Below are 12,488 nucleotides of genomic sequence, written 5' to 3' on the forward strand. Positions count from 1 at the left end.
TCTACCTGAACTATTCCTCAATGCAGACAAAGGTTTCAAAGGTCTTTAATTGTCACATACACCAATGTGACAATTAATGCAAATTACCATACAGCCATACGAAAAAAAAAGCAACAAGACACACAACTACATAAAGGTTAACATAAAAATCCACCAAGCGGATTCTCCACATTCATCACTGTGATGGAAAGCAAAAATATCCAATCTCTTTCCTCATTATTCTTCCGTGGTCGGGGCTGTCGAACCATCCGTCGGGGCAATCAAAGCTCCCGCAGCCATCGGTCGAAGCCCCTACGGGTCGGGGCGATCGAAACTTCTGCGTCGGGGCGATCGAAACTTCTGCGTCAGGGCGATCAAAACTTCTGTGTTGGGGCGGTTGAAACTACCGCGGCTTGGAGTTCTCAGTCGGTCTCTGACCAGAGACCGCAGGCTCCGTGACGTCAAGTCCGCAAGCACCCACGGTTGGAGCTCCAAGGTTGACCCCGACAAAGGGATCGCGGGCTCCATGATGTTAAAGTCCCACAGGCTCCCTGCGGTGGAGCTCTCAAAATCAGTCTCCAGCAAAGGTCGCCAACTACTCGATGTTAGGCCGCAGTGCGGACGGTGATACGATACGGAGAAACATTGCGTCTCTGTCGAGATAAGAGATTAGAAAAAGTTTCCCCCAACCACCCACATAAAACAAGCTAAAGAACATTAAAAACATACATTTAACAGGTACAATTAAAACACAAAGAAGGAAAGGACAGACAGACTGTTGGCAAGGCAGCCATTGCTGGCGCCATCAGGAAATGTGACTAACCCAAATTTTAACTAGTTTGGCATGGACATGGTGGGCTGAAGGGCCTGCTTCTGCACTGTCTATCTCTATAACTCTGGGATAATTATCTAAAGTCCAAAGAAAGGAGACACTGGAAAACAACAAATGCCTTCAGTGACATTAAAAACTAAGGGTAGAGACAAAACATGTCACAATGGTGAAAATATAAAGTTGTAGCGATTGAAAGAATATAAATTTGATGCTTAACTAGCATAGATAAACCATAAAAAGGATGTGCAAGTAGGCTTGCCTATTTTAGCTTTCAAGATAGTGAATAAATTTAATTAAAAATATAAATAGGATATTGGAATGCAAATCCAGAACAATGGAGTGAAGATTAACACAGATATGTCAATGTTTGTTACATTTGACTATATTAAAATTCTGTGCATATTTCTAGCCACTGCACATCAGGCACATGAATAAACTCATGAATGTAAGGGAATAGAAAAGAGTAATGTGTAACATGAGTAATGGGAAGGCAAACAAACAAGTTAGATTAGTGAAGCTTATTATTCATGGATAAAGTTGTTAAGAGGATTATCTAGTTGAGCTAAAACAATAAAATGATTTAGATGAAATGAACACAAAATACTGTGTAAGCTAATAGAATCAAACATTAAAAATTCACTTCATGAAAAGTAAATTTAAATTGGAGCCCACAATCTTTACTCAATGATGTTAAATATTTCTTATTTGAAAAGTATATTTTATTCATAATTATACATGCAGGAAATACAGTTGGGATATTTCTTTCTTTAATTTCCTTGCATCATCAATTTTCTTGTAAACGCACCAATGCTACTAATATTTCCACATTAGGAATGGTTGACGTTTTGGGTCGAGACCCTTCTTCAGACTGGCTAGGGATAAGGGAAACACGAGATATAGATGGTGATATGGAGAGTTAAAGAACAATGAATGGTACACAAAATTGCTGGAGAAACTCAGCGGGTGCAGCAGCATCTATGGAGCGAAGGAAATAGGCGACGTTTCGGGCCGAAACCCTTCTTCAGACTGATGGGGGGGGGAGGGGGAGAGAAGGAAGGACTTCCCACGGGGTGATTGGCAGCCGAGGCTGTGCTGAGCTGAGCTGCAGACAAGAACAATGAATGAAAGATGTGCAAATAGTTAACAATGATAAAAGAAACAGGCCATTGTAAGCTGTTTGTAGGGTTAAAATGAGAAGCTTGTGCGACTTGGGTGGGGGAGGGATGGAGAGAGAGGGAATGCCGAGGCTACCTGAAGTGAGAGAAATCAATATTCATACTACTGGGCTGCAAGCTGCCCAAGCGAAATATGAGATGCTGTTCCACCAATTTGAGTTTAGCCATATATATACATTCAAAGTAGACTTCAGCAAGTCGACTTTGAATTGAAATAATCTTAAACATGTTCAATATATACACATATACACACACATGTATACATACACACACACACACATGTATACATACACACACACATGTATACATACATATGCACGCATTTGTATACATGCACATCCATGTATACATACACAGACATCCATGTATACATATACATACACATCCATGTATACACACACACACCCATGTATACACACACACACACACCCATGTATACACACACACACACACACACACACACACACACACACACACACACACACACACACACACACACACACGCACACGCATATATATATATATATAAATACACACATAAAACAAACAATAATAGTGCAAAAAGTCAAAACCAATGCTCATGTCTATTTACTTCTGATCTTATTTGGAGGTCATAGTGTTTAATAGTTTTTGTGAAGAAGCTGTTCCTGAACCTGAACGTTACAATTTTCAGGCTCCTATATCTTCTTCCCGTTGGCAGAAGTGAAGTGAGTGTGATCTCATCTTGGATGTTAGGTAGGTCAGCACCTGCAATTGAATAATGTTGTTGCAATGCTATTTTTCAACACAATGTGTCCTATAATTGCTCTACCCCTGGTCCCACTGACGGGCAAGGTTGCTGCCCTGCAGTTAACGTGTTGCAGGTCAGTCTGGCTGCACCCTGCAGCGGTTCAGCACCAGCCCCCGGGACAGCTCCCGACGCCGCTCACACTGCGGCGCGCGCTCCCGGGGACCAGGAGCCGGCCGGCCAGCCCCGCCCCCTCGCCCTGAGTGATGGCCCCTCTCGCCAATAAGAAAAGGGACGCCCCAGAGAAGGCCGGGTGCTGCACCAATGGGCTGCGCCGGGGGCGGGACTTCCCGCGGGGTGATTGGCAGCCGAGGCTGTGCTGAGCTGAGCTGCAGACAAGGCGAGGTGGCTGCACCTTGAGTCCGGGGGCAGCGCTGGGCTGCTTTGGTCGGCAATGGACAGCAGACCTCTTCATTAATCTATCAAAAAATAAAGGCGCATGCATGCATCAAACTGACAACGCAGCCCCAGGTCAAAGTCAAGAGGAAAGTGATGGCGGAGCCGCAGAATTGAGTTGCAGCAAAACAAGAGGAACGTCCCTCGGCTCCACAATCACTGTTGCACTTCAAGGGCTTTATTTTTTATTTGTAAACAACAATCGTCTTTCCTATGTGCTGGTGACAAGGGATTCGCGCTCGCTTTAAGGGCCGGGGATGCAACAAGTCGATTGGAGCAAAGACTCCCCGCATCTGCCTGGATTATGTTATGTAAGTATAGTCGTTGACTGTTTGAGCGATGTAGTTTGCTAAATGTCCCCCCCGAAGATTATATGGGGCATATCCCCTTTAAGAGAATTCATTAACTCCCTAAAATAGTTAATACGAAGAAAGTAATGGGACGGTGAAATATGTAAAAGCAGATCTCGCTAGAGTTCAATGTAGACTTCAGCAAGTCGACATTGAATTGAAATAACCTTAAACATGTTCAATCTATATTGCTCTTTGTGAATGAAGTTTAAACATTGCCAATCACATTGCTCTTTTCCCAAAGATTATATGGACATTGCCCCATTAAAATAATTCACATTGACGCCCTGAAAGACAAGGGTCTCGACCCGAAACATCACCCATTCTTTCTCAACAGAGAAGCTGCATAGCCCTCTAAGTTACTCCAGCTTTTTGTGTCTATCTTCAATATAAAGAAAGTATTGGGTTAAAGATGGCAAAGAGGATCATGCATGACCAGCAAGTCGCCTTTGCAATGAAATAGCTTTAAATAATACCGATCAATATTGGTAATGTTTAAGGTTGTTTCACAAAAAACAATCTATATGGCTTTTGTGGAAACAAAGAACAGGAGATGGTGGTTTATACCAATGATAGACACGAAGTGTTCGAATAACTCAGCGGATCATATTTTGTGGGTTAAGTTTAATTATTCCCAATCCACATTACCCTTTTCGTAAAGGTTTTATGGGCATTGCCCCTTTAAAAGGGTTCACATTAACGCCCTGAGAGGGTTAATATATAGTATTGGAACAGTTAAATATTGGAAAAAGCAGATTACGCAAGACTCCAACAAGTGTATGCACTTTAAGCACTGAAATATTTAATATAAATAATGTATTAGAACAGTTAACGATGGAAGTGGCAGATCGTGCAAGATTCCAACGAGTCGACTTTGAATTGGAATAACAAATGTTCCCAACACACAATGCTTGTGTGAATTAAATTTTAACGTTACCAATCTACATTGCACCATTCCTAAAGGATGTATGGGCACTGTCCCTTTAAGAGGAAACGCATTGAAAGAGTTAATATAAAGAAAGTATTGGAACAGTTAAAGATGGGAAATACAAGGCATGCCGGACTTCAGCAAGAAGTCGCCTTTGAATTGAAATAACCTTAACCATTACCAAACTGCATTGCTCTTGTGAGTTAAGAATACACTTTCCCAATCAATTTTGCTCCGCGACGCGGCTTTTGCGAAATTAAATCCAAATCCAAAGTGACAATGTATTTCCCCCGCCTTTTAATGACGGGAAGATTCAAACAAATAACTTTCTCCATCGTGTGGCGTTAGTCCCCCACTACGTTGGAGATTTAGATTTCTGTTCGGGGGACTTTGTGTGTTTTATGTAACCCGACGAGTCTTGTTATTATGAGTTGTTGTAGCAGTACATTCAGACAAGAGGCTAACTGTGAAAGTGCATGTTTACAAATTTGACTGCGGTTTGCTGGCCCGAGAGATGCCTGACAAATATTTGCGTGGTCGGTGGTTTGCACAGGCTTGCGACTGGTTATGTGCAAGTCAAAGAATCCAACATTGGCTTCTAGTGGAGATGCTGTGACCGCGTTAGCAACTGCACCAGGAATACAATTTCATGTTTGTTACTTTCACAAATGTCATGGAAGCAAGAAATATTTGCGGCAGCGTCGAAAAAAATTCTGCATTCCAAGGCCGTCATCCAATTCCTCACAGGTTAGCCTAGGTCCAGGTGAAGATTCACATTTTATGTGCATGGACCGTCCTATTTGGGTTTGAAATGTATCTGGAAGTATTTCTGTATTTTGTAAACGGTCCGATTTGATAAACTGCTTCGATCCAGACCAAATGTCACCCAGTTTCCATTTCCTGGCATGGTTTAATTCATGTGTAGGGAGTGAAGCCAAATGCAAATTGGAGGAAAAAGCACCTCCTATTTCAGAAATTTTCTGAAGAAGGGTCTCGACCCAAAATGTCACCCATTCCTTCTTTCCAGAGATGCTGCCTGTCCCACTGAGTTACCCCAGCATTTTGTGTCTTTCTCTTATTTTGCTTGGGCAGCTTGCAACCCAGCGACATGAGCGTTAATTTCTCTAATTTCAAGTAACCCTTGCATTCCTTCTCTTTCTGCCCCTGCCCCACCGTTGTTGTCGAACTAGTTTCACTGTCGTCCAGCTTAGTTTTACTGTTTGTATCCACTCTTTATCACCTTCTCCACAGCCAACAATATACCATTGTGGGCTCCACCTTTCCTTGATCATCGTTGCTGGTTTTGATTTGTCCATTTGTGTACCTTCCATTAATTTGTTCTTTGTTTCTTTTCATATCTCTAGTTTCCCTCTCGCCTGACTCTCAGTCTAAAGAAGGGTCTCAACCCAAAACTTCACCTATTTCTTTTCTCCAGGGATGCTGCCTGACCCGCTGAGTTACTCCAGCATTTTATGTCTATCTATAATTTAATTCAGATTTTTTCCAGTATTTAAGATTGACTACATAATACAAGTTAGTGAGGATTCTCACACAGATCAAATATTGTACAACACGGTGAAATTGGACGCAGATGGAATACTTTAATTTAAAACCTTGAGGTTTGCAAAAGGAACACAGAGTACTGGAGTAACTCAGCGGGTCAGCGGGTCAGGCAGCATCCCTGGGGAACATGGATAGGTGACGTTTCATGTTGGGACCCTTCTTCAAACTGATTATAGTGGGCAGGCAGGCGAGGGGTGGGGGGGGGGGGGGGGGGGGGGGGGGGGGTGAGAAGAAAGCTGGAAATGACCTTGAGGTTTCCAATATATGTGACTGTCTTTATTTAAAAAAGACAAATGGTTTTTGCATGTTTGTATGATAAATCAAATCCGTGGCTCGTCCTCTCCCACTGCCTGCTGTCTTGAGAAACCGTTATATGGTGAGGACTGAGGGATTTAGAGCATGATATAATCTTTTAAAAGAATCCCACTAATTAGTTTTCTTTATTTGTTTGGCTGGCTGATAAGTTTGGATAATGTGTGCCTGAGGATCTTGGGTATGGGAAGCAGCTTAGAAATGACTTGCAAGGATAAAAAGGATGAAGAATGAATCACTGAATCCAATCTCATCTTTGCCCTTTAAACTTCCTGATGGGAAAGACTTGAAAGAGCCTGACATTTTAAATGGGACAGGGACATGGATAGGAAAGGTTTAGAGGGATATGGGTCAAATGCAGGCAGATGGGACCAGCGTAGATGGTGCAAACTAGTTGGCATGGATAAGTTAGGCGAAAGGACGTGTTTCCATGCTGTATGACTCTGCAACTAATAAATGTCAATATTAACTGAATGGTAAAGGATGCAACATTACAGCAGGTCTGTAGTTATTGTGAAATAATTCTCTCAATACCTAGTCGCTGATAGCTTTCCATTTTTTCCATATTGTTCATAATTCCACATGTCGAAGGAGGCCATTTGGCCCACCGTGTCAATGCTCTCTCCTCGACTTCCCTGTTGGCTATTCTCTCTCTTGCATGTAGAACAAGTGACCTCTGAATCTGCTCCCACTGATCCACTCTAGGTCATTTTAAAACATGGCAGCAGAGGTTTGATATGTGGGAGGAAATCCAAGCAAATGAGGGAGTTGCAGCAAACGTGTAGCTTCACACAAACAGCATCCAAGGTGAGGTTCAGCATCTGTTGTTGGAGCTGTGCTGCAGCAGTACTAATTGCTGCACCTCTATGTTTCCATCCATGTCTGTCTGGAGAGAGAGAGAGAGAGAGAGAGAGAGAATTGTCAATGCTGGAATCTTCAGTAGAGCACAAATTGCTGGAGTTACTCAGCAGGTCAAGAAGCATCTCTGGAGAAGGTAGATAGGTGATGTTTCGTATAAAGGACCCTTATTCACCGGTTTTGAATCTATTACTGTTGATATTACTCTCAGATATGTTTCTGATCAAGGTTTTAATTTGGTTTAGAGATACAACATGCAAACGGGCTGTTCAGCATACCGCGTTCAAGCTGACCATCTAGTTCTATGATATCCCACTTTCCCATCCACTCCCTACACACAAGGGGCAATTTACAGAGGCCAATTAATATACGAACCCACACGTGTGGGAGGAAATGGAGCATCTGGAGGAAACCCAGGTGGGCACAAGGAGAACTTACAAACTCCATACATAGGCAGCACTGGAGTTCAGGATCAAACTGGGCACTGTGAGGCTGCAGCTCCACCAGCTGCACTACTGTGCCACACTATGTTTAACTGTGTCATAGATAACGTTTTATAACACATACTTTTGGGGTTAACTCAAACAGGCATAGTTTGCTGTGTTATCATGTATACAACTGCAGAGCAGAAACAGTTTAGTTTCTTATTGTCACATGTACCGAGGTACAGTGAAAATCTTTTTTGTTGCGTTCTATCCAGTCAGTGGAAAGACTATTCATGATTAAAATTGAACCGTCCACAATGTACTGATTGATACAGGATAAAGGGAATAAAGTTTAATGCAAGATAAAGTCTACTCAAGTACAATTAAAGATAGTTCAAGAGTCTATTGCTAGATCATAGTTCAGGACCCCTCTCTAGTTGGTGATAGGATGGTTCTGTTGCCCGATAACAGCGAGAAGAAACTGTCCCTGAATCTGGAGGTGTGTATTTTCACACTTCTGTACCTCTTGCCTGATGGGGGAGCGGAGAAGAGGGAGTGACAGGGGTGAGACAGGTCCTTGATTGTGCTGGTAGACTTGCTGAGGCAGCGTGAAGTGTAGATGAAGTCAATGGACAGGAGGTTGGTTTGCGTGATTGTATTTTCTAAATTTCTTTTAAATTCTAGTAAACATCATCAAAAATTGATTGAACCATTTGTTTACCAAATTTTGATTTAAATCTATTAATTTACTCGCCGTCATGATCGGCTCAAGCGCCGTGGGCCAGAGGGCTGGTCCCGAGCTGTACAGTTCCATGTTCTATGCTGTTGTTAGTAATCTTTTACAGAGTGAGGTGTATTGGAATTAGTGGTGTTAATTAATCAATAACCTGTGGTGCCATTACATACCACCAGGTGTTATTATTTTACCCAAAAGGGTTCACCAGAAAAATAATTACATTTATTAAATGTCTTTCAACACAGGAAAAGCTTGTCTCGAGGCATCTCACATACTATAGTCAGATTAAATTGTATAAGGAGATGTAGTCTGAACCCATCCTCAGCATTAATGAATGATACTTTATTATCAAGCGTGACATGACACAGCGCGATTCGTTGTTTGGTATACACGAGTATGCAAAGTATGCTAAGAGTCGCCACGTATAGGGGACTGACAAAGTTACAAAGTATGCCAGTTTATTCCCAACGGTATTTCATTTAGTTCCTAACTAGTAATCCACCCTTTGTTCTCGCCCCCCCCCCCACACACGCCGGGTCCCTCATTGTTTTTTTTAATGTCACATTTCAATTTAAAGACAGTAAAAGGTGGCACAGTGGTAGAGCTGCTACCTCACAGCACCAAGGTCTTGGATCGGATCCTGACAATGGGTGCTCTCCGTACGGAGTTTGCACGTTCTCCCTCTGACCACGTGGGTTTCATCTGGGTGCTCCGGTGTTTTCCCACATTCCAAAGACTTGTAGGTTAAAAAGCTTTGGTAAATTGCCCCTAGTGTGTATGACCTGGAACCAGAATACTAGTGATCAGTGGACCAAAGGGCCAGTTTCCATGCTGTATCTCTAAACCAAACTTAAATATTTTGTGAATAGTGTGTTTGTAACAACATCCCAATTCTGCTGAGAGGAACTGCATAATTAGACTGAAAAAGTCTTCTCATAGTAAAATGATGGCACTGTTACATTTCTATCTTGTTTCAGCATTTCTCAGCACGTGTATTCCACTAACTGGATCGGCCTTACATGCTCCTTCCCTTCCACACTGTGATCTCGCCAGCTGAGGACACAAAGCTGCACCTTTCATGATTGCTGCCGTGGCTCACGAAGAGGAAGCAACTAATTATGAGAAGACTGGTTTGCTGCAAGGTTGTGCTGGCCACGTCCTTGATCTGGGTGCTCCTGGACGTTGTCTTGCTGCTGTACTTCAGTGAATGCAATAAGTGTGATGACAAGAAGGACCGCTCTCTCTTGCCTGCTCTGAGAGGTAAGAAATCTTGCTGCTTCTACCATCAATGTTAAAATATCTTGCAAGAAAGAATTTGTTAATAAAGTTGCCCACTCACAGTGGGCAAAGGGTACAGCACTGTACAAGAAAAGGCCCTTGTGCTGAACATGATGCCAAGCCTATCTCTTCTGACCCGAAACGTCATCCATACTTTTTCTCCAGAGATGCTCCAGGACTTGGTGTCGACCATCTCGTATCTACCTGCGCAGAATCAATATCCCTCCATTCCCTGCTAATCTATATGCCTATTCAGAAAGCCTCTTAAATTCCACTATCATATTTGCTTCAACCACCAATCCCGGCACAGCTTGTTCAAGGCACCCGCCACTCCGTGTGTTTAAAAAAAAAAATAAAAAAAAAAAGCAAAATTGCCCCACACAACTCCTTTAAACTTTTCCCCTCTCACCTTAAAGTTATGCCCTTGAGTATTTGATTTTTTTCCACCCTGTGAAATAGGTTCTGACTGTCTACCCTATCTATGCCTAATAACTTTTTATACTTCTATCTGGTCTTCCTACAATCTCTGGTGTTCCAGAGAAAATAATCCATGTCTCTCCAACCTATTCCTGTAGGTAATACCTCCTTATCCTTAAAATATATTGTGATATTAAGCTTCAAATGTTGATCACAGCTACTTTAGCCAAATTGACATGGTTTGTTTCCCTCTTGTGTTGGTGTTTGATATAATGTATGCACATTTATTTCTTGCACTTAAAAAAATTTGTCAAAACTAGACATTTGATATTGGGTTGTGATTTGGGAAGTTTTTCCCATTTAATGCCAAAGTGAGATTGTTTGCTTTGCATGACTGCAATGTAACAATGTTTGATCATTTATAAAATATTCTACCAAGGCTATAAACTGAAATTATCTGATTGAATTGTTTCTGCCTTTAACTGTTGCCTGTGTAACTGATTGTGCTCTTTTCAAGTGTATGCATCCCAGTAGACATGGCCTCTCTTGTGAACTCATCCTGCCGTCCAATATAACACTTAAACATTGTTTTCGGTAAACATTGATCTACAAATTTAAATCTGGAGAATTTAATTGGATTTCAGGAAAGAAAGTCTGAGCAGATTAACATTATCTTATACCCACTAGGGACAATTTTTACATTTAACAAGCCAATTAACCTACAAACCTGTACGTCTTTGGAGTGTGGGAGGAAACCGAACCGGAGAAAATCCATGCAGGTTACGGGGAGAACGTACAAACTCCGTATAGACGGCACCTGTAGTCGGGATCGAACCCGGGTCTCCAGTGCTGCATTCGCTGTATTGCAGCAACTCTACTGCTGTGCCACCGTGACCGCTCTGTGCTTTAATGATTCTGATCCTTCCTTACAATTATGCTTTTATTTAAATGCATGGTTTCTTGTGGAGTGTTGGAATGTGGAAGGACTAGCATTTAGCATCCAGCCCAACACTTGCTGGATTAAGGAGGCAGTTTGGAGTTGACTATATTGGTAGATCTCGAATCAGCATATAGGTCAGACCGGGCAAGGAGAGTAGATTTCCTTCCCTGAAGGGTATTGACGCAGACAGAGTTTTATGACAACCATGGTCATGGTTACTGAATGTGTTTTTACATTCCAGATTTAATGAGGAATTAAATTTGATGTTTCTGTCTGTATGTGTCCAAAGTATATGCATTAAAAATCTAAATCTGTGCTTTTACTTTTGAGTTTGATATTAAAATACTTTGTGTTGGGTTTGAAGTCTTCTGGACTCTGCTGATTTGCGCTAATGTTATAAAATAATCCCTTTATTGTCTACCGAGAATGTTCTACGTAAATTGTCACTTGAGCCGTGCTTATGTACGGCATAACATAGATGCTTTAAAATCATGGGAGACCCCTTCCACCCATGCAACGGACTGTTCCAGCTGCTACGGTCAGGCAAACGCCTCCGTTGCCATGCTGTGAGAACGGAGAGGTTGAGAAGGAGTTTCTTCCCAGAGGCCATTTGGACTGTAAATTTCACCAGGGACTAACTTTACTGAACGTTTTTCCTTCCAATATTTAACATGTAAAAGAATATGTGTGTGTTTATGATTGTGTTTATAGTTCGTTTGGTTGTTTGTTTGTCTTTTTGCACAAAGTCCACGAGCATTGCCACTTTCCATTTCACTGCACATCTCGTATGTGTATGTGACGAATAAACTTGACTTGACTTGACTTGACTTGACAAACTGCTGGAATAACTCAGCAGGTCAGGCAGCATCTTTGGAGAAAAGGAATTGGTGATGTTTCGGTTTAAGACACTTCTTCTGAAGGGTCACCTATTCCTTTTTTTTCAGAAATGCTGCCTGACCCGCTCAGTTACACCAGCATTTTGCATCCATCTTCAGTGTAAACCAGTACCTGCAGATTCTTCCTATACACTTTAAACAGATGGTTATATTATTTGCAGAGTCAAAAGGAATTCAAAGTGGTTTAACTTTCCCATAGATTTCATTGTTCTGAGCTGAGAATGGCATCTTAAATGTGAACGTGTGGTTTTGCTTTATGATGTATGGGTTCATCATTGAAAACAGTTCCTGAAGTGTATTTAAATAATTCTTCCAGATGTATTTGGATGCAAGCACGACAACTGAATTGTCAAAATTCCTGGTAGGCACTCTTAAATATTTTATTTACAGATACTCAACATACGGTAAGGAACTGTGTCCAAGATAATTGGATTTCAAGGTTATGAACGCTAAAGGATCCAAAGTGTATTTGAATTGTGTCAAATAATAAGAGTTTGTTACAATTTGCAGTATTTTCCACACGTGAGTGGTTTCCTGGTTTAACTTGAGTGAAGACATAATATTTTGGAACACTGGGCAAAGATAATTACAACTCCAAAATTCAGAAGCATTTTTT

The 12,488-nt window shown here is 41.7% G+C and overlaps 1 protein-coding gene across 1 annotated transcript in view; it reads left to right on the forward strand.

Moving 5' to 3' along the window:
- Positions 1-3,079: 3,079 nt before the first annotated feature.
- Positions 3,080-12,488, forward strand: part of galnt13 (UDP-N-acetyl-alpha-D-galactosamine:polypeptide N-acetylgalactosaminyltransferase 13) — a 194,846-nt gene continuing 185,437 nt past the window's right edge. The window contains exons 1-2 of the mRNA XM_055638080.1: positions 3,080-3,480; positions 9,319-9,601. Of these exons, the coding sequence (XP_055494055.1) occupies positions 9,460-9,601 (142 nt within the window). The 5' untranslated portion in view covers positions 3,080-3,480; positions 9,319-9,459. The remainder of the gene's footprint in view (positions 3,481-9,318; positions 9,602-12,488) is intronic.

Source organism: Leucoraja erinacea, chromosome 7 (genome assembly GCF_028641065.1).
Source record: "Leucoraja erinacea ecotype New England chromosome 7, Leri_hhj_1, whole genome shotgun sequence".
NCBI lineage: Eukaryota > Metazoa > Chordata > Chondrichthyes > Rajiformes > Rajidae > Leucoraja > Leucoraja erinaceus.